We start from the raw sequence: 23,383 nt of genomic DNA, 5'->3' as shown, positions 1-23,383 counted from the left end.
CTGTATCCGCCACGGAGCCGCAGTCAAACGACCACCCCTCATCACTGTCAAACGCTCCCTAAAACACTTCTGTGAGCAGGCCTTTCTAATCGAACTGGCCCGGGTATCCTGGAAGGACATTGACCTCATCCCGTCAGTTGAGGATGCATGGTCATTCTTTAAAAGTAACTTCCTCACCATTTTAGATAAGCATGCTCCGTTCAAAAAATGCAGAACCAAGAACAGATACAGCCCTTGGTTCACTCCAGACCTGACTGCCCTCGACCAGCACAAAAACATCCTGTGGCGGACTGCAATAGCATCAAATAGCCCCCGTGATATGCAACTGTTCAGGGAAGTCAGGAACCAATACACGCAGTCAGTCAGGAAAGCTAAGGCCAGCTTCTTCAGGCAGAAGTTTGCATCCTGTAGCTCCAACTCCAAAAAGTTCTGGGACACTGTGAAGTCCATGGAGAACAAGAGCACCTCCTCCCAGCTGCCCACTGCACTGAGGCTAGGAAACACGGTCTCCACCGATAAATCCATGATTATCGAAAACTTCAATAAGCACTTCTCAACGGCTGGCCATGCCTTCCGCCTGGCTACTCCAACCTCGGCCAACAGCTCCGCCCCCCCTCGTAGTTCCTCACCCAAGCCTCTCCAGGTTCTCCTTTACCCAAATCCAGATAGCAGATGTTCTGAAAGAGCTGCAAAACCTGGACCCGTACAAATCAGCTGGGCTTGACAATCTGGACCCGCTATTTCTGAAACTATCTGCCGCCATTGTCGCAACCCCTATTACCAGCCTGTTCAACCTCTCTTTCATATCGTCTGAGATCCCCAAGGATTGGAAAGCTGCCGCAGTCATCCCCCTCTTCAAAGGGGGAGACACCCTGGACCCAAACTGTTATAGACCTATATCCATCCTGCTCTGCCTATCTAAGGTCTTCGAAAGCCAAGTCAACAAACAGGTCACTGACCATCTCGAATCCCACCGTACCTTCTCCGCTGTGCAGTCTGGTTTCCGAGCCGGTCACGGGTGCACCTCAGCCACACTCAAGGTACTAAACGATATCATAACCGCCATCGATAAAAGACAGTACTGTGCAGCCGTCTTCATCGACCTCGCCAAGGCTTTCGACTCTGTCAATCACCATATTCTTATCGGCAGACTCAACAGCCTCGGTTTTTCGGATGACTGCCTTGCCTGGTTCACCAATTACTTTGCAGACAGAGTTCAGTGTGTCAAATCGGAGGGCATGCTGTCCGATCCTCTGGCAGTCTCTATGGGGGTGCCACAGGGTTCAATTCTCGGGCCGACTCTTTTCTCTGTATATATCAATGATGTTGCTCTTGCTGCGGGCGATTCCCTGATCCACCTCTACGCAGACGACACCATTCTATATACTTTCGGCCCGTCATTGGACACTGTGCTATCAAACCTCCAAATGAGCTTCAATGCCATACAGCACTCCTTCCGTGGCCTCCAACTGCTCTTAAACGCGAGTAAAACCAAATGCATGCTTTTCAACCGATCGCTGCCTGCACCCGCATGCCCGACTAGCATCACCACCCTGGATGGTTCCGACCTTGAATATGTGGACATCTATAAGTACCTAGGTGTCTGGCTAGACTGCAAACTCTCCTTCCAGACTCACATCAAACATCTCCAATCGAAAATCAAATCAAGAGTTGGCTTTCTATTCCGCAACAAAGCCTCCTTCACTCACGCTGCCAAGCTTACCCTAGTAAAACTGACTATCCTACCGATCCTCGACTTCGGCGATGTCATCTACAAAATGGCTTCCAACACTCTACTCAGCAAACTGGATGCAGTCTATCACAGTGCCATCCGTTTTGTCACTAAAGCACCTTATACCACCCACCACTGCGACTTGTATGCTCTAGTCGGCTGGCCCTCACTACATATTCATCGCCAGACCCACTGGCTCCAGGTCATCTACAAGTCCATGCTAGGTAAAGCTCCGCCTTATCTCAGTTCACTGGTCACGATGGCAACACCCATCCGTAGCACGCGCTCCAGCAGGTGTATCTCACTGATCATCCCTAAAGCCAACACCTCATTTGGCCGCCTTTCGTTCCAGTACTCTGCTGCCTGTGACAGGAACGAATTGCAAAAATCGCTGAAGTTGGAGACTTTTATCTCCCTCACCAACTTCAAACATCAGCTATCCGAGCAGCTAACCGATCGCTGCAGCTGTACATAGTCTATAGGTAAATAGCCCACCCATTTTCACCTACCTCATTCCCATACTGTTTTTATACTGTTTTTATTTATTTACTTTTCTGCTCTTTTGCACACCAATATCTCTACCTGTACATGACCATCTGATCATTTATCACTCCAGTGTTAATCTGCAAAATTGTATTATTCGCCTACCTCCTCATGCCTTTTGCACACATTGTATATAGACTGCCCATTTTTCTACTGTGTTATTGACTTGCTAATTGTTTATTCCATGTGTAACTCTGTGTTGTCTGTTCACACTGCTATGCTTTATATTGGCCAGGTCGCAGTTGCAAATGAGAACTTGTTCTCAACTAGCCTACCTGGTTAAATAAAGGTGAAATAAAAATAAAAATAAATTTAAACTGCACACCCTGCCCAGCTTTGTTTTGGTTGTTTTACTTTAAACAATCAGTATGGTCATTTTTAGATTTAAACTCAGCAAAAACAGAAACGTCCCCTTTTCTGGACCCTGTCTTTCAAAGATAATTTGTAAAAATCCAAATAACTTCATAGATCTTCATTGTAAAGGGTTTGATCACTGTTTCCCATGGTTGTTCAATGAACCATGAACAATTTATGAACATGCACCTGTGGAATGGTCGTTAATACACTAACAGCTTACAGGCGGTAGGCAATCAAGGTCACCGTTATAAAAACTTAGGACACTAAGAGACCTTTCTACTGACTCTGAAAAACACCAAAAGAAAGATGCCCAGGGTCCCTCCTCATCTGCGTGAACGTGCCTTAGGCATGCTGCAAGGAGGCATGAGGACTGCAGATGTGGCCAGGGCAATAAATTGCAATGTCGGTACTGTGAGACGCCTAAGACAGTGCTACAGGGAGACAGGACGGAGAGCTGATCATCCTCGCAGTGGCATACCACGTGTAACAACACCTGCGCAGGATCGGTATATCCAAACATCACACCTGAGGGGCAGGTACAGGATGGCAACAACAACTGCCCGAGTTACACCAAGAACGCACAATCCCTCCATCAGCTCTCTGACAGTCCTCAATATTCTGAGAGAGGCTGGACTGAGGGCTTGTAGGCCTGTTGTAAGGCAGTTCCTCACCAGACATCATCGGCAACAACGTTGCCTATGTACAAAAACCCAGCGTCGCTGGACCAGACAGGACTGGCAAAAAGTGGTCTTCACTGACGAGTCGCAGTTTTGTCTCACCAGGGGTGATGGTCGGATTTGCGTTTATCGTCGAAGGAATGAGCGTTACACCAAGGCCCGTACTCTGGAGCGGGATCGATTTGGAGTTGGAGGGTCCGTCATGGTCTGGGGCGGTGTGTCACAGCATCATCGGACTGAGCTTGTTGTCATTGCAGGCAATCTCAACGCTGTGCGTTACAGGGAAGACATCCTCCTCCATCATGTGGTACCCTTCCTGCAGGCTCATCCTGACATGACCCTCCAGCATGACAATGCCTCCAGCCATACTGCTCGTTCTATGCATGATTTCCTGCAAGACAGGAATGTCAGTGTTCTGCCATGGCCAGCAAAGATCCTGGGTCTCAATCCCATTGAGCACGTCTGGGAACTGTTGGATCGGAGGGTGAGGGCTAGGGCCATTCCGCCTAGAAATGTCCGGGAACATGCCGGTGCCTTGGTGGAAGAGTGGGGTAACATCTCACAGCAAGAACGGGCAAATCTGGTGCAGTCCATGAGGAGGAGATGCACTGCCGTACTTAATGCAGCTGGTGGCCACACCAGACACTGACTGTTACTTTTGATTTTGACCCCCCCCCTTTGTTCAGGGACACATTGTTCCATTTCTGTTAGTCACATGTCTGTGGAACTTGTTCAGTTTATGTCTCAGTTGTTGATTCTTGTTATGTACATACAAATATTTACACATGTTAACTTTGCTGAATATAAACACAGTTGACAGAGAGGACATTTCTTTTTTTGCTGAGTTTACATGGTAAAGTTGATAATTTCATAACGAGGCCACCAATCCCTTTTGCAAGGCATGCCCTTAGCGTGAGGAGAAGCTCACTCAGTAAAAACTTCCAAATGGTCAAAACCAACTGGTTTTGAGATGGGGTGAAATCCAAAGTTGTGCTACATATTCATTGGCTTTGCCACAGCAATGATTTTTACAGTCAATATTAATACATGACGAGCCCAAACACTTAATATGCAATAATTCCAAGTTAATCAGTGGGTGATGTTGATTTCAGAACCAAAGTGGAGGGACAAAAAACATATGCTTCATTGCCACGCTGATAGTGGTAGTGGGGTGGTATATGCCTAGGCTCCCTTATGGCTCAGGTCAGATGCCTTCATAGTACATAGAACATAGATATACAGAATTTAAAAACACTCGCACGCACGCACACACACACACACACACACACACACACACACACACACACACACACACACACACACACACACACACACACACACACACACACACACACACACACACACACACACACACACACACACACACACACACACACACACACACACACGGAAAGAGAGGTGTCTGCTTCGACAGATCCAGCTCAGGGAGGCCCAGCTCTCCATCAGCAGACAGTTTGAATTTAGAATTTAAAATGAATGTGTGTATGCAACAATTGTTAACTCATTGAATCTTTTCCAGCGAACCCAATTGCATCAAATTGTTTCAAACTAAATTGTATCTCATCAGAGCCCATGTGTCTAGCTAGATACGTATCGAATCGTCTTGAAAGGGAAATATTCACATCCTAAGAATATGCATCAGGCTTTAAAATTAGGTTCACAAACAATGAGAGGAAAAACCATGAGGATTTTAGGTCTATGAAGACACTCTGTATAGATGTTGTGATCTAATTTTAGATCTTAAGGAATTGTATTAATACGCTGTGATATGATTATTCAAATTTTTTAGCATCTTTAGATTTAGAGCATAAGACAGTTGTTTTGTATGTTTGTCACAGGTAGTATGCAGTATTTAAATAGCAACTAAGATGAGATATATTATTAAGATTATTATTATTTGTAGTTATTTTTTTAATCAACACTGTTATTTTTTTTCAGGTGAAGGAATGGCTCTGTCTGACCTGCCAGATGCAGAGAGCACTTGGAGCAGTGGGACCCCCAGGACCTCCCATGATGAAATCCCAACCGTTGCCCAGCATAGTCTCTACACCTGTTGCACTTCAAAAGGAGAATGTCACACCTGCTGCATCTCCAAAGCCGACTCCAGCTCCAGCTAAACCCCAGAAGGAGGAGATCCCAGTACCTGCGGCTGGCCAACAAGAGATCACTCCACCCACTGTACCTCAGGAGACACCAATTCCCGCTGGAACCCCAGCACCAAATGCAGACAAAAAGGAGGAGACCCCACCACTAGGATCCTCACAAAATAAACAAGCTTCACCTCCTCTGGCTGAGAAGGAGAATCAAGAACCTATAATTGTACAGAAACCAGTGGACCAACCAATTCCAGCAACACCCAAAACCAGTGGAGCTGCTACACCTGTACAGCAGCCAGAAAAGAAAACTCCACCACTGCAACAGCCTGCTTCAAAGGCATCACAACAAGTACAGCCCCAGCAAGCTCCAAAGCCAGACCTCGAAACTGCTCCCCTAAAGGAGCCAATGACTCCTGCTTCAGAGAAAGAGAAGAAGAACCCAGCACCAGGGTCACCACAGAAGGAATTATCTCCAGCAGTGGCTTCACAGCAGGACAAAACGCCAGTGGACAAATCAACTCCAACCCCTGTCCAACATCCTCCACACCAAGAGACTCCACAACAACAAGAGCAACAACGTCAGCTTCTAACAGCGACACCGAAAGGAGAGCCTGGGAAGCCTCAACAACAGCTTCCAAAAGGTGGAGCCTCTTATGCAAAATCTGTACCATCACCACAGGCCCAGCCCCCCAAGCAGGAGTCAGGAGGCTTCTTTGGCTTTGGTGGTGCTAAATCTCAGCCTGCTCAGTCAAAGCCTGAAGACTCAGTGTCTGGGAAGATGCTAGGTTTTGGCTCCTCTATCTTCAGCTCTGCATCCACTTTGATCACCTCAGCTGTTCAGGATGAGCACCGCACCACACCTCCAGCTTCCCCCAAGGTGTCTATGACTCCTGCTTCAGTGAAAGAGACCCCAGCAGCAGGCTCGTCACAGAAGAAGGAGGTATCCCCGACAGTGGTTTGCCAGCAGGACCAGAAGCCAGTGGACAGACCGACTCCAACACTTGTCCAACAACCTCCACAACAGAAGACTCTACAACAACAAGGACAGCCTCCGCAGCCCTCAGCAGAGGCACCAAAATCAGAGCCTGATATATCAATAGTTGAAGCTGCTACAGCAGCAGACACTCAAAATCCGGCAAGCCCAGTGCCTGCTCAGAAGGCTCCACTGGAGAACCGGAGAACATCAGAACCTCATAAACCACCACAGCAGCCCAGCCCTGGGCGTAGGGAGAGTAGTGCCTTCCCAGCCACAAAGCAACCCCCCAAGCAGGAATCAGGAGGCTTATTTGGCTTTGGAGGTCCCAAATCTCAGTCTGTCTCCTCAAAGCCTGAAGAGTCAGTGTCTGGGAAGATGTTTGGCTTTGGCTCGTCCATCTTCAGCTCTGCCTCCACTTTGATAACATCAGTTGTTCAGGATGAGCCCCGGACCACACCGCCAGCTTCCCCCAAGATGTCTGCACTGGCCCAGACCTCCCCCAAGATGCCCCCTGCAAAGGAGACCAAACTACCTGCTGCTCAGAAAGCAGAGGAGAAGAAAGCAGCTCATCCTCAGAAGGCCAATGTCCCCCCCATCAGTACATGCCAAAGTGGACAAACCCCCATCAGCTCCTCCAAAGGGAGCAGCATCCTCCCAACCAGCACCCAAAGCAGGCCAATCTACTTGTCCACTCTGCAAGGTGGAACTCAACAAGGGCTCCAAGGACCCTCCCAACTACAACACCTGCACAGAATGCAAGAACACTGTCTGCAACCTCTGTGGATTTAACCCCATGCCACATGAAACAGTAAGTAAATAGTATATGTTTCATCAAAGTAGTTAGGCTACTTTAAAATAACTGTTGTGTTTTTTTAGAACAATTGGTTAATGATAGTAAGTATACATATACTAATAATAATAATAATAATAATATATGCCATTTAGCAGACACTTTTATCCAAAGCGACTTACAGTCATGTGTGCATACATTCTACGTATGGGTGGTCCCGGGGATTGAACCAACTTCCCTGGCGTTACAAGCGCCATGCTCTACCAACTGAGCTACAGGACCACAATGTATATCGTCGCCAGTCTTGTCTTTCATGGGAGGTGTAAGAAAGGATAACAAGATGCTTTGATGGAGTTCTTGTTATTAATATTGTCTTTCCTCAAAAAATATCTAATGTTGGTTTATGATCTTCCTGAAAACCAATTGTAATCTGACAGCATTATCTTTGAGTATCTTGGCAAGGTTTTGACATTCATGTTCATCTGCTAATGATCACATTTGACATATTGTTCGGTGCATGGCTTTTGTCTGAAGGGGTTTGGAGTACATCGTGGCTCCCATATTCTACAGAATATGCTAGGGATGTAACATTCACCGAAACGCATCGGCCCCTGATTCCATGTTCAAGATGCAAGTGCATCAGTCCACGGATCCCAAACCAATCCAAATGTAGCATGCATCGTTCAAAAAATAGGTTCTAAAGTTATGAATTCATGGTTCACGAGTATTTTTTGCTCATATTACATTATTTCTACCGTCGGAAAATATCTCTTATCTTGTAACAACTGATGCGACCTCTCTTGTTCAGTGTGGAACTGCATGTAAGTGTGTTGACAGTCATTGATCGACAAGTCTGCATGCCAAACAACCCCAGGCAATGTTAGTAGCCTATTTAAACTGTACACTCTGCCCAGCTTTCTTTTGGTTGTTTTACTTTTAACAATCAGTATGGTCATTTTTAGATTTAAACTCAGCAAAAACAGAAACGTCGCCTTTTCAGGACCCTGTCTTTCAAAGATAATTTGTAAAAATCCAAATAACTTCATAGATCTTCATTGTAAAGGGTTTGATCACTGTTTCCCATGCTTGTTCAATGAACCATGAACAATTTATGAACATGCACCTGTGGAATGGTCGTTAATACATTAACAGCTTACAGGCGGTAGGCAATCAAGGTCACCGTTATAAAAACTTAGGACACTAAGAGGCCTTTCTACTGACTCTGAAAAACACCAAAAGAAAGATGCCCAGGGTCCCTCCTCATCTGCGTGAACGTGCCTTAGGCATGCTGCAAGGAGGCATGAGGACTGCAGATGTGGCCAGGGCAATAAATTGCAATGTCGGTACTGTGAGACGCCTAAGACAGTGCTACAGGGAGACAGGACGGAGAGCTGCTCATCCTCGCAGTGGCATACCACGTGTAACAACACCTGCGCAGGATCGGTATATCCGAACATCACACCTGAGGGGCAGGTACAGGATGGCAACAACAACTGCCCGAGTTACACCAAGAACGCACAATCCCTCCATCAGCGCTCTGACAGTCCTCAATATTCTGAGAGAGGCTGGACTGAGGGCTTGTAGGCCTGTTGTAAGGCAGTTCCTCACCAGACATCACCAGCAACAACGTTGACTATGTACAAAAACCCAGCGTCGCTGGACCAGACAGGACTGGCAAAAAGTGGTCTTCACTGACGAGTCGCAGTTTTGTCTCACCAGGGGTGATGGTCGGATTTGCGTTTATCGTCGAAGGAGCGAGCGTTACACCAAGGCCCGTACTCTGGAGCGGGATCGATTTGGAGTTGGAGGGTCCGTCATGGTCTGGGGCGGTGTGTCACAGCATCATCGGACTGAGCTTGTTGTCATTGCAGGCAATCTCAACGCTGTGTGTTACAGGGAAGACATCCTCCTCCATCATGTGGTACCCTTCCTGCTAGCTCATCCTGACATGACCCTCCAGCATGACAATGCCTCCAGCCATACTGCTCGTTCTATGCATGATTTCCTGCAAGACAGGAATGTCAGTGTTCTGCCATGGCCAGCAAAGATCCTGGATCTCAATCCCATTGAGCACGTCTGGGAACTGTTGGATCGGAGGGTGAGGGCTAGGGCCATTCCGCCTAGAAATGTCCGGGAACATGCCGGTGCCTTGGTGGAAGAGTGGGGTAACATCTCACAGCAAGAACGGGCAAATCTGGTGCAGTCCATGAGGAGGAGATGCACTGCCGTACTTAATGCAGCTGGTGCGCACACACACACACACACACATACTCGCACGCACGCACGCACACACACACACACACACACACACACACACACACACACACACACACACACACACACACACACACACACACACACACACACACACACACACACGGAAAGAGAGGTGTCTGCTTCGACAGATCCAGCTCAGGGAGGCCCAGCTCTCCATCAGCAGACAGTTTGAATTTAGAATTTAAAATGAATGTGTGTATGCAACAATTGTTAACTCATTGAATCTTTTCCAGCGAACCCAATTGCATCAAATTGTTTCAAACTAAATTGTATCTCATCAGAGCCCATGTGTCTAGCTAGATACGTATCGAATCGTCTTGAAAGGGAAATATTCACATCCTAAGAATATGCATCAGGCTTTAAAATTAGGTTCACAAACAATGAGAGGAAAAACCATGAGGATTTTAGGTCTATGAAGACACTCTGTATAGATGTTGTGATCTAATTTTAGATCTTAAGGAATTGTATTAATACGCTGTGATATGATTATTCAAATTTTTTAGCATCTTTAGATTTAGAGCATAAGACAGTTGTTTTGTATGTTTGTCACAGGTAGTATGCAGTATTTAAATAGCAACTAAGATGAGATATATTATTAAGATTATTATTATTTGTAGTTATTTTTTTATCAACACTGTTATTTTTTTTCAGGTGAAGGAATGGCTCTGTCTGACCTGCCAGATGCAGAGAGCACTTGGAGCAGTGGGACCCCCAGGACCTCCCATGATGAAATCCCAACCGTTGCCCAGCATAGTCTCTACACCTGTTGCACTTCAAAAGGAGAATGTCACACCTGCTGCATCTCCAAAGCCGACTCCAGCTCCAGCTAAACCCCAGAAGGAGGAGATCCCAGTACCTGCGGCTGGCCAACAAGAGATCACTCCACCCACTGTACCTCAGGAGACACCAATTCCCGCTGGAACCCCAGCACCAAATGCAGACAAAAAGGAGGAGACCCCACCACTAGGATCCTCACAAAATAAACAAGCTTCACCTCCTCTGGCTGAGAAGGAGAATCAAGAACCTATAATTGTACAGAAACCAGTGGACCAACCAATTCCAGCAACACCCAAAACCAGTGGAGCTGCTACACCTGTACAGCAGCCAGAAAAGCAAACTCCTCCACTGCAACAGCCTGCTTCAAAGGCATCACAACAAGTACAGCCCCAGCAAGCTCCAAAGCCAGACCTCGAAACTGCTCCCCTAAAGGAGCCAATGACTCCTGCTTCAGAGAAAGAGAAGAAGAACCCAGCACCAGGGTCACCACAGAAGGAATTATCTCCAGCAGTGGCTTCACAGCAGGACAAAATGCCAGTGGACAAATCAACTCCAACCCCTGTCCAACATCCTCCACACCAAGAGACTCCACAACAACAAGAGCAACAACGTCAGCTTCTAACAGCGACACCGAAAGGAGAGCCTGGGAAGCCTCAACAACAGCTTCCAAAAGGAGGAGCCTCTTATGCAAAATCTGTACCATCACCACAGGCCCAGCCCCCCAAGCAGGAGTCAGGAGGCTTCTTTGGCTTTGGTGGTGCTAAATCTCAGCCTGCTCAGTCAAAGCCTGAAGACTCAGTGTCTGGGAAGATGCTAGGTTTTGGCTCCTCTATCTTCAGCTCTGCATCCACTTTGATCACCTCAGCTGTTCAGGATGAGCACCGCACCACACCTCCAGCTTCCCCCAAGGTGTCTATGACTCCTGCTTCAGTGAAAGAGACCCCAGCAGCAGGCTCGTCACAGAAGAAGGAGGTATCCCCGACAGTGGTTTGCCAGCAGGACCAGAAGCCAGTGGACAGACCGACTCCAACACTTGTCCAACAACCTCCACAACAGAAGACTCTACAACAACAAGGACAGCCTCCGCAGCCCTCAGCAGAGGCACCAAAATCAGAGCCTGATATATCAATAGTTGAAGCTGCTACAGCAGCAGACACTCAAAATCCGGCAAGCCCAGTGCCTGCTCAGAAGGCTCCACTGGAGAACCGGAGAACATCAGAACCTCATAAACCACCACAGCAGCCCAGCCCTGGGCGTAGGGAGAGTAGTGCCTTCCCAGCCACAAAGCAACCCCCCCAAGCAGGAATCAGGAGGCTTATTTGGCTTTGGAGGTCCCAAATCTCAGTCTGCCTCCTCAAAGCCTGAAGAGTCAGTGTCTGGGAAGATGTTTGGCTTTGGCTCGTCCATCTTCAGCTCTGCCTCCACTTTGATAACATCAGTTGTTCAGGATGAGCCCCGGACCACACCGCCAGCTTCCCCCAAGATGTCTGCACTGGCCCAGACCTCCCCCAAGATGCCCCCTGCAAAGGAGACCAAACTACCTGCTGCTCAGAAAGCAGAGGAGAAGAAAGCAGCGCATCCTCAGAAGGCCAATGTCCCCCCCCATCAGTACATGCCAAAGTGGACAAACCCCCATCAGCTCCTCCAAAGGGAGCAGCATCCTCCCAACCAGCACCCAAAGCAGGCCAATCTACTTGTCCACTCTGCAAGGTGGAACTCAACAAGGGCTCCAAGGACCCTCCCAACTACAACACCTGCACAGAATGCAAGAACACTGTCTGCAACCTCTGTGGATTTAACCCCATGCCACATGAAACAGTAAGTAAATAGTATATGTTTCATCAAAGTAGTTAGGCTACTTTAAAATAACTGTTGTGTTTTTTTAGAACAATTGGTTAATGATAGTAAGTATACATATACAATGTATATCGTCGCCAGTCTTGTCTTTCATGGGAGGTGTAAGAAAGGATAACAAGATGCTTTGATGGAGTTCTTGTTATTAATATTGTCTTTCCTCAAAAAATATCTAATGTTGGTTTATGATCTTCCTGAAAACCAATTGTAATCTGACAGCATTATCTTTGAGTATCTTGGCAAGGTTTTGACATTCATGTTCATCTGCTAATGATCACATTTGACATATTGTTCGGTGCATGGCTTTTGTCTGAAGGGGTTTGGAGTACATCGTGGCTCCCATATTCTACAGAATATGCTAGGGATGTAACATTCACCGAAACGCATCGGCCCCTGATTCCATGTTCAAGATGCAAGTGCATCAGTCCACGGATCCCAAACCAATCCAAATGTAGCATGCATCGTTCAAAAAATAGGTTCTAAAGTTATGAATTCATGGTTCACGAGTATTTTTTGCTCATATTACATTATTTCTACCGTCGGAAAATATCTCTTATCTTGTAACAACTGATGCGACCTCTCTTGTTCAGTGTGGAACTGCATGTAAGTGTGTTGACAGTCATTGATCGACAAGTCTGCATGCCAAACAACCCCAGGCAATGTTAGTAGCCTATTTAAACTGTACACTCTGCCCAGCTTTCTTTTGGTTGTTTTACTTTTAACAATCAGTATGGTCATTTTTAGATTTAAACTCAGCAAAAACAGAAACGTCGCCTTTTCAGGACCCTGTCTTTCAAAGATAATTTGTAAAAATCCAAATAACTTCATAGATCTTCATTGTAAAGGGTTTGATCACTGTTTCCCATGCTTGTTCAATGAACCATGAACAATTTATGAACATGCACCTGTGGAATGGTCGTTAATACATTAACAGCTTACAGGCGGTAGGCAATCAAGGTCACCGTTATAAAAACTTAGGACACTAAGAGGCCTTTCTACTGACTCTGAAAAACACCAAAAGAAAGATGCCCAGGGTCCCTCCTCATCTGCGTGAACGTGCCTTAGGCATGCTGCAAGGAGGCATGAGGACTGCAGATGTGGCCAGGGCAATAAATTGCAATGTCGGTACTGTGAGACGCCTAAGACAGTGCTACAGGGAGACAGGACGGAGAGCTGCTCATCATCGCAGTGGCATACCACGTGTAACAACACCTGCGCAGGAATGGTATATCCGAACATCACACCTGAGGGGCAGGTACAGGATGGCAACAACAACTGCCCGAGTTACACCAAGAACGCACAATCCCTCCATCAGCGCTCTGACAGTCCTCAATATTCTGAGAGAGGCTGGACTGAGGGCTTGTAGGCCTGTTGTAAGGCAGTTCCTCACCAGACATCACCGGCAACAACGTTGACTATGTACAAAAACCCAGCGTCGCTGGACCAGACAGGACTGGCAAAAAGTGGTCTTCACTGACGAGTCGCAGTTTTGTCTCACCAGGGGTGATGGTCGGATTTGCGTTTATCGTCGAAGGAGCGAGCATTACACCAAGGCCCGTACTCTGGAGCGGGATCGATTTGGAGTTGGAGGGTCCGTCATGGTCTGGGGCGGTGTGTCACAGCATCATCGGACTGAGCTTGTTGTCATTGCAGGCAATCTCAACGCTGTGTGTTACAGGGAAGACATCCTCCTCCATCATGTGGTACCCTTCCTGCTAGCTCATCCTGACATGACCCTCCAGCATGACAATGCCTCCAGCCATACTGCTCGTTCTATGCATGATTTCCTGCAAGACAGGAATGTCAGTGTTCTGCCATGGCCAGCAAAGATCCTGGATCTCAATCCCATTGAGCACGTCTGGGAACTGTTGGATCGGAGGGTGAGGGCTAGGGCCATTCCGCCTAGAAATGTCCGGGAACATGCCGGTGCCTTGGTGGAAGAGTGGGGTAACATCTCACAGCAAGAACGGGCAAATCTGGTGCAGTCCATGAGGAGGAGATGCACTGCCGTACTTAATGCAGCTGGTGCGCACACACACACACACACACATACTCGCACGCACGCACACACACACACACACACACACACACACACACACACACACACACACACACACACACACACACACACACACACACACACACACACACACACACACACACACACACACACACACACACACACACACACACACACACAGAAAGAGAGGTGTCTGCTTCGACAGATCCAGCTCAGGGAGGCCCAGCTCTCCATCAGCAGACAGTTTGAATTTAGAATTTAAAATGAATGTGTGTATGCAACAATTGTTAACTCATTGAATCTTTTCCAGCGAACCCAATTGCATCAAATTGTTTCAAACTAAATTGTATCTCATCAGAGCCCATGTGTCTAGCTAGATACGTATCGAATCGTCTTGAAAGGGAAATATTCACATCCTAAGAATATGCATCAGGCTTTAAAATTAGGTTCACAAACAATGAGAGGAAAAACCATGAGGATTTTAGGTCTATGAAGACACTCTGTATAGATGTTGTGATCTAATTTTAGATCTTAAGGAATTGTATTAATACGCTGTGATATGATTATTCAAATTTTTTAGCATCTTTAGATTTAGAGCATAAGACAGTTGTTTTGTATGTTTGTCACAGGTAGTATGCAGTATTTAAATAGCAACTAAGATGAGATATATTATTAAGATTATTATTATTTGTAGTTATTTTTTTAATCAACACTGTTATTTTTTTTTCAGGTGAAGGAATGGCTCTGTCTGACCTGCCAGATGCAGAGAGCACTTGGAGCAGTGGGACCCCCAGGACCTCCCATGATGAAATCCCAACCGTTGCCCAGCATAGTCTCTACACCTGTTGCACTTCAAAAGGAGAATGTCACACCTGCTGCATCTCCAAAGCCGACTCCAGCTCCAGCTAAACCCCAGAAGGAGGAGATCCCAGTACCTGCGGCTGGCCAACAAGAGATCACTCCACCCACTGTACCTCAGGAGACACCAATTCCCGCTGGAACCCCAGCACCAAATGCAGACAAAAAGGAGGAGACCCCACCACTAGGATCCTCACAAAATAAACAAGCTTCACCTCCTCTGGCTGAGAAGGAGAATCAAGAACCTATAATTGTACAGAAACCAGTGGACCAACCAATTCCAGCAACACCCAAAACCAGTGGAGCTGCTACACCTGTACAGCAGCCAGAAAAGCAAACTCCTCCACTGCAACAGCCTGCTTCAAAGGCATCACAACAAGTACAGCCCCAGCAAGCTCCAAAGCCAGACCTCGAAACTGCTCCCCTAAAGGAGCCAATGACTCCTGCTTCAGAGAAAGAGAAGAAGAACCCAGCACCAGGGTCACCACAGAAGGAATTATCTCCAGCAGTGGCTTCACAGCAGGACAAAATGCCAGTGGACAAATCAACTCCAACCCCTGTCCAACATCCTCCACACCAAGAGACTCCACAACAACAAGAGCAACAACGTCAGCTTCTAACAGCGACACCGAAAGGAGAGCCTGGGAAGCCTCAACAACAGCTTCCAAAAGGTGGAGCCTCTTATGCAAAATCTGTACCATCACCACAGGCCCAGCCCCCCAAGCAGGAGTCAGGAGGCTTCTTTGGCTTTGGTGGTGCTAAATCTCAGCCTGCTCAGTCAAAGCCTGAAGACTCAGTGTCTGGGAAGATGCTAGGTTTTGGCTCCTCTATCTTCAGCTCTGCATCCACTTTGATCACCTCAGCTGTTCAGGATGAGCACCGCACCACACCTCCAGCTTCCCCCAAGGTGTCTATGACTCCTGCTTCAGTGAAAGAGACCCCAGCAGCAGGCTCGTCACAGAAGAAGGAGGTATCCCCGACAGTGGTTTGCCAGCAGGACCAGAAGCCAGTGGACAGACCGACTCCAACACTTGTCCAACCTTCACAACAGAAGACTCTACAACAACAAGGACAGCCTCCGCAGCCCTCAGCAGAGGCACCAAAATCAGAGCCTGATATATCAATAGCTGAAGCTGCTACAGCAGCAGACACTCAAAATCCGGCAAGCCCAGTGCCTGCTCAGAAGGCTCCACTGGAGAACCGGAGAACATCAGAACCTCATAAACCACCACAGCAGCCCAGCCCTGGGCGTAGGGAGAGTAGTGCCTTCCCAGCCACAAAGCAACCCCCCAAGCAGGAATCAGGAGGCTTATTTGGCTTTGGAGGTCCCAAATCTCAGTCTGCCTCCTCAAAGCCTGAAGAGTCAGTGTCTGGGAAGATGTTTGGCTTTGGCTCGTCCATCTTCAGCTCTGCCTCCACTTTGATAACATCAGTTGTTCAGGATGAGCCCCGACCACACCGCCAGCTTCCCCCAAGATGTCTGCACTGGCCCAGACCTCCCCAAGATGCCCCTGCAAAGGAGACCAAACTACCTGCTGCTCAGAAAGCAGAGGAGAAGAAAGCAGCGCATCCTCAGAAGGCCAATGTCCCCCCATCAGTACATGCCAAAGTGGACAAACCCCCATCAGCACCTCCAAAGGGAGCAGCATCCTCCCAACCAGCACCCAAAGCAGGCCAATCTACTTGTCCACTCTGCAAGGTGGAACTCAACAAGGGCTCCAAGGACCCTCCCAACTACAACACCTGCACAGAATGCAAGAACACTGTCTGCAACCTCTGTGGATTTAACCCCATGCCACATGAAACAGTAAGTAAATAGTATATGTTTCACAAAGTAGTTAGGCTACTTTAAAATAACTGTTGTGTTTTTTTAGAACAATTGGTTAATGATAGTAAGTATACATATACAATGTATATCGTCGCCAGTCTTGTCTTTCATGGGAGGTGTAAGAACGGATAACAAGATGCTTTGATGGAGTTCTTGTTATTAATATTGTCTTTCCTCAAAAAATATCTAATGTTGGTTTATGATCTTCCTGAAAACCAATTGTAATCTGACAGCATTATCTTTGAGTATCTTGGCAAGGTTTTGACATTCATGTTCATCTGCTAATGATCACATTTGACATATTGTTCGGTGCATGACTTTTGTCTGAAGGGGTTTGGAGTACATCGTGGCTCCCATATTCTACAGAATATGCTAGGGATGTAACATTCACCGAAACGCATCGGCCCCTGATTCCATGTTCAAGATGCAAGTGCATCAGTCCACGGATCCCAAACCAATCCAAATGTAGCATGCATCGTTCAAAAATAGGTTCTAAAGTTATGAATTCATGGTTCACGAGTATTTTTTGCTCATATTACATTATTTCTACCGTCGGAAAATATCTCTTATCTTGTAACAACTGATGCGACCTCTCTTGTTCAGTGTGGAACTGCATGTAAGTGTGTTGACAGTCATTGATCGACAAGTCTGCATGCCAAACAACCCCAGGCAATGTTAGTAGCCTATTTAAACTGTACACTCTGCCCAGCTTTCTTTTGGTTGTTTTACTTTTAACAATCAGTATGGTCATTTTTAGATTTAAACTCAGCAAAAACAGAAACGTCGCCTTTTCAGGACCCTGTCTTTCAAAGATAATTTGTAAAAATCCAAATAACTTCATAGATCTTCATTGTAAAGGGTTTGATCACTGTTTCCCATGGTTGTTCAATGAACCATGAACAATTTATGAACATGCACCTGTGGAATGGTCGTTAATACACTAACAGCTTACAGGCGGTAGGCAATCAAGGTCACCGTTATAAAAACTTAGGACACTAAAGAGGCCTTTCTACTGACTCTGAAAAACACCAAAAGAAAGATGCCCAGGGTCCCTCCTCATCTGCGTGAACGTGCCTTAGGCATGCTGCAAGGAGGCATGAGGACTGCAGATGTGGCCAGGGCAATAAATTGCAATGTCGGTACTGTGAGACGCCTAAGACAGTGCTACAGGGAGACAGGACGGAGAGCTGATCATCCTCGCAGTGGCATACCACATGTAACAACACCTGCGCAGGATCGGTATATCCGAACATCACACCTGAGGGGCAGGTACAGGATGGCAACAACAACTGCCCGAGTTACACCAAGAACGCACAATCCCTCCATCAGCGCTCTGACAGTCCTCAATATTCTGAGAGAGGCTGGACTGAGGGCTTGTAGGCCTGTTGTAAGGCAGTTCCTCACCAGACATCACCGGCAACAACGTTGACTATGTACAAAAACCCAGCGTCGCTGGACCAGACAGGACTGGCAAAAAGTGGTCTTCACTGACGAGTCGCAGTTTTGTCTCACCAGGGGTGATGGTCGGATTTGCGTTTATCGTCGAAGGAGCGAGCGTTACACCAAGGCCCGTACTCTGGAGCGGGATCGATTTGGAGTTGGAGGGTCCGTCATGGTCTGGGGCGGTGTGTCACAGCATCATCGGACTGAGCTTGTTGTCATTGCAGGCAATCTCAACGCTGTGCGTTACAGGGAAGACATCCTCCTCCATCATGTGGTACCCTTCCTGCTAGCTCATCCTGACATGACCCTCCAGCATGACAATGCCTCCAGCCATACTGCTCGTTCTATGCATGATTTCCTGCAAGACAGGAATGTCAGTGTTCTGCCATGGCCAGCAAAGATCCTGGATCTCAATCCCATTGAGCACGTCTGGGAACTGTTGGATCGGAGGGTGAGGGCTAGGGCCATTCCGCCTAGAAATGTCCGGGAACATGCCGGTGCCTTGGTGGAAGAGTGGGGTAACATCTCACAGCAAGAACGGGCAAATCTGGTGCAGTCCATGAGGAGGAGATGCACTGCCGTACTTAATGCAGCTGGTGGCCACACCAGACACTGACTGTTACTTTTGATTTTGACCCCCCTTTGTTCAGGGACACATTGTTCCATTTCTGTTAGTCACATGTCTGTGGAACTTGTTCAGTTTATGTCTCAGTTGTTGATTCTTGTTATGTACATACAAATATTTACACATGTTAACTTTGCTGAATATAAACACAGTTGACAGAGAGGACGTTTCTTTTTTGCTGAGTTTACATGGTAAAGTTGATAATTTCATAACGAGGCCACCAATCCCTTTTGCAAGGCATGCCCTTAGCGTGAGGAGAAGCTCACTCAGTAAAAACTTCCAAATGGTCAAAACCAACTGGTTTTGAGATGGGGTGAAATCCAAAGTTGTGCTACATATTCATTGGCTTTGCCACAGCAATGATTTTTTACAGTCAATATTAATACATGACGAGCCCAAACACTTAATCTGCAATAATTCCAAGTTAATCAGTGGGTGATGTTGATTTCAGAACCAAAGTGGAGGGACAAAAAACATATGCTTCATTGCCACGCTGATAGTGGTAGTGGGGTAGTATATGCCTAGGCTCCCTTATGGCTCAGGTCAGATGCCTTCATAGTACATAGAACATAGATATACAGAATTTAAAAACACTCGCACGCACACACACACACACACACACACACACACACACACACACACACACACACACACACACACACACACACACACACACACACACACACACACACACACACACACACACACACACACACACACACACACACACACACACACACACACGGAAAGAGAGGAGTCTGCTTCGACAGATCCAGCTCAGGGAGCCCAGCTCTCCATCAGCAGACAATTTGAATTTAGAATTTAAAATGAATGTGTGTATGCAACAATTGTTAACTCATTGAATCTTTTCCAGCGAACCCAATTGCATCAAATTGTTTCAAACTAAATTGTATCTCATCAGAGCCCATGTGTCTAGCTAGATACGTATCGAATCGTCTTGAAAGGGAAATATTCACATCCTAAGAATATGCATCAGGCTTTAAAATTAGGTTCACAAACAATGAGAGGAAAAACCATGAGGATTTTAGGTCTATGAAGACACTCTGTATAGATGTTGTGATCTAATTTTAGATCTTAAGGAATTGTATTAATACGCTGTGATATGATTATTCAAATTTTTTAGCATCTTTAGATTTAGAGCATAAGACAGTTGTTTTGTATGTTTGTCACAGGTAGTATGCAGTATTTAAATAGCAACTAAGATGAGATATATTATTAAGATTATTATTATTTGTAGTTATTTTTTTTATCAACACTGTTATTTTTTTTCAGGTGAAGGAATGGCTCTGTCTGACCTGCCAGATGCAGAGAGCACTTGGAGCAGTGGGACCCCCAGGACCTCCCATGATGAAATCCCAACCGTTGCCCAGCATAGTCTCTACACCTGTTGCACTTCAAAAGGAGAATGTCACACCTGCTGCATCTCCAAAGCCGACTCCAGCTCCAGCTAAACCCCAGAAGGAGGAGATCCCAGTACCTGCGGCTGGCCAACAAGAGATCACTCCACCCACTGTACCTCAGGAGACACCAATTCCCGCTGGAACCCCAGCACCAAATGCAGACAAAAAGGAGGAGACCCCACCACTAGGATCCTCACAAAATAAACAAGCTTCACCTCCTCTGGCTGAGAAGGAGAATCAAGAACCTATAATTGTACAGAAACCAGTGGACCAACCAATTCCAGCAACACCCAAAACCAGTGGAGCTGCTACACCTGTACAGCAGCCAGAAAAGCAAACTCCTCCACTGCAACAGCCTGCTTCAAAGGCATCACAACAAGTACAGCCCCAGCAAGCTCCAAAGCCAGACCTCGAAACTGCTCCCCTAAAGGAGCCAATGACTCCTGCTTCAGAGAAAGAGAAGAAGAACCCAGCACCAGGGTCACCACAGAAGGAATTATCTCCAGCAGTGGCTTCACAGCAGGACAAAATGCCAGTGGACAAATCAACTCCAACCCCTGTCCAACATCCTCCACACCAAGAGACTCCACAACAACAAGAGCAACAACGTCAGCTTCTAACAGCGACACCGAAAGGAGAGCCTGGGAAGCCTCAACAACAGCTTCCAAAAGGTGGAGCCTCTTATGCAAAATCTGTACCATCACCACAGGCCCAGCCCCCCAAGCAGGAGTCAGGAGGCTTCTTTGGCTTTGGTGGTGCTAAATCTCAGCCTGCTCAGTCAAAGCCTGAAGACTCAGTGTCTGGGAAGATGCTAGGTTTTGGCTCCTCTATCTTCAGCTCTGCATCCACTTTGATCACCTCAGCTGTTCAGGATGAGCACCGCACCACACCTCCAGCTTCCCCCAAGGTGTCTATGACTCCTGCTTCAGTGAAAGAGACCCCAGCAGCAGGCTCGTCACAGAAGAAGGAGGTATCCCCGACAGTGGTTTGCCAGCAGGACCAGAAGCCAGTGGACAGACCGACTCCAACACTTGTCCAACAACCTTCACAACAGAAGACTCTACAACAACAAGGACAGCCTCCGCAGCCCTCAGCAGAGGCACCAAAATCAGAGCCTGATATATCAATAGTTGAAGCTGCTACAGCAGCAGACACTCAAAATCCGGCAAGCCCAGTGCCTGCTCAGAAGGCTCCACTGGAGAACCGGAGAACATCAGAACCTCATAAACCACCACAGCAGCCCAGCCCTGGGCGTAGGGAGAGTAGTGCCTTCCCAGCCACAAAGCAACCCCCCAAGCAGGAATCAGGAGGCTTATTTGGCTTTGGAGGTCCCAAATCTCAGTCTGCCTCCTCAAAGCCTGAAGAGTCAGTGTCTGGGAAGATGTTTGGCTTTGGCTCGTCCATCTTCAGCTCTGCCTCCACTTTGATAACATCAGTTGTTCAGGATGAGCCCCGGACCACACCGCCAGCTTCCCCAAGATGTCTGCACTGGCCCAGACCTCCCCCAAGATGCCCCCTGCAAAGGAGACCAAACTACCTGCTGCTCAGAAAGCAGAGGAGAAGAAAGCAGCGCATCCTCAGAAGGCCAATGTCCCCCCATCAGTACATGCCAAAGTGGACAAACCCCCATCAGCACCTCCAAAGGGAGCAGCATCCTCCCAACCAGCACCCAAAGCAGGCCAATCTACTTGTCCACTCTGCAAGGTGGAACTCAACAAGGGCTCCAAGGACCCTCCCAACTACAACACCTGCACAGAATGCAAGAACACTGTCTGCAACCTCTGTGGATTTAACCCCATGCCACATGAAACAGTAAGTAAATAGTATATGTTTCATCAAAGTAGTTAGGCTACTTTAAAATAACTGTTGTGTTTTTTTAGAACAATTGGTTAATGATAGTAAGTATACATATACAATGTATATCGTCGCCAGTCTTGTCTTTCATGGGAGGTGTAAGAAAGGATAACAAGATGCTTTGATGGAGTTCTTGTTATTAATATTGTCTTTCCTCAAAAAATATCTAATGTTGGTTTATGATCTTCCTGAAAACCAATTGTAATCTGACAGCATTATCTTTGAGTATCTTGGCAAGGTTTTGACATTCATGTTCATCTGCTAATGATCACATTTGACATATTGTTCGGTGCATGACTTTTGTCTGAAGGGGTTTGGAGTACATCGTGGCTCCCATATTCTACAGAATATGCTAGGGATGTAACATTCACCGAAACGCATCGGCCCCTGATTCCATGTTCAAGATGCAAGTGCATCAGTCCACGGATCCCAAACCAATCCAAATGTAGCATGCATCGTTCAAAAAATAGGTTCTAAAGTTATGAATTCATGGTTCACGAGTATTTTTTGCTCATATTACATTATTTCTACCGTCGGAAAATATCTCTTATCTTGTAACAACTGATGCGACCTCTCTTGATGCGACCTCTCTTGTTCAGTGTGGGAACCTCTCTTGTTCAGTGTGGAACTGCATGTAAGTGTGTTGACAGTCATTGATCGACAAGTCTGCATGCCAAACAACCCCAGGCAATGTTAGTAGCCTATTTAAACTGTACACTCTGCCCAGCTTTCTTTTGGTTGTTTTACTTTTAACAATCAGTATGGTCATTTTTAGATTTAAACTCAGCAAAAACAGAAACGTCGCCTTTTCAGGACCCTGTCTTTCAAAGATAATTTGTAAAAATCCAAATAACTTCATAGATCTTCATTGTAAAGGGTTTGATCACTGTTTCCCATGCTTGTTCAATGAACCATGAACAATTTATGAACATGCACCTGTGGAATGGTCGTTAATACACTAACAGCTTACAGGCGGTAGGCAATCAAGGTCACCGTTATAAAAACTTAGGACACTAAGAGGCCTTTCTACTGACTCTGAAAAACACCAAAAGAAAGATGCCCAGGGTCCCTCCTCATCTGCGTGAACGTGCCTTAGGCATGCTGCAAGGAGGCATGAGGACTGCAGATGTGGCCAGGGCAATAAATTGCAATGTCGGTACTGTGAGACGCCTAAGACAGTGCTACAGGGAGACAGGACGGAGAGCTGATCATCCTCGCAGTGGCATACCACATG

The 23,383-nt window shown here is 46.8% G+C and overlaps 2 protein-coding genes across 5 annotated transcripts in view; both read left to right on the top strand.

The window, feature by feature from the left end:
• LOC124042687 (mucin-17-like) overlaps window positions 1–21,744 on the top strand; it is a 50,173-nt gene extending 28,429 nt beyond the window's left edge. Inside the window, exons 9-15 of the mRNA XM_046360815.1 lie at window positions 5,269–6,878; window positions 6,922–7,210; window positions 10,121–11,532; window positions 11,719–12,064; window positions 14,851–16,785; window positions 20,168–21,660; window positions 21,732–21,744. Coding sequence (XP_046216771.1) covers window positions 5,269–6,878; window positions 6,922–7,210; window positions 10,121–11,532; window positions 11,719–12,064; window positions 14,851–16,785; window positions 20,168–21,660; window positions 21,732–21,744 — 7,098 coding nt within the window. The remainder of the gene's footprint in view (window positions 1–5,268; window positions 6,879–6,921; window positions 7,211–10,120; window positions 11,533–11,718; window positions 12,065–14,850; window positions 16,786–20,167; window positions 21,661–21,731) is intronic.
• A 34-nt stretch (window positions 21,745–21,778) lies between these two features.
• Window positions 21,779–23,383, top strand: part of LOC124036186 (protein piccolo-like) — a 102,734-nt gene continuing 101,129 nt past the window's right edge. For all 4 annotated transcript variants that reach the window (XM_046350458.1, XM_046350449.1, XM_046350439.1 and 1 more), the window contains exon 1: window positions 21,779–22,107. In XM_046350458.1, the coding sequence (XP_046206414.1) occupies window positions 21,805–22,107 (303 nt within the window). In that variant the 5' untranslated portion in view covers window positions 21,779–21,804. The remainder of the gene's footprint in view (window positions 22,108–23,383) is intronic.

This window comes from Oncorhynchus gorbuscha, linkage group LG01 (genome assembly GCF_021184085.1).
Source record: "Oncorhynchus gorbuscha isolate QuinsamMale2020 ecotype Even-year linkage group LG01, OgorEven_v1.0, whole genome shotgun sequence".
Lineage (NCBI taxonomy): Eukaryota > Metazoa > Chordata > Actinopteri > Salmoniformes > Salmonidae > Oncorhynchus > Oncorhynchus gorbuscha.
This window is presented reverse-complemented; position numbering and strand designations above follow the sequence as displayed.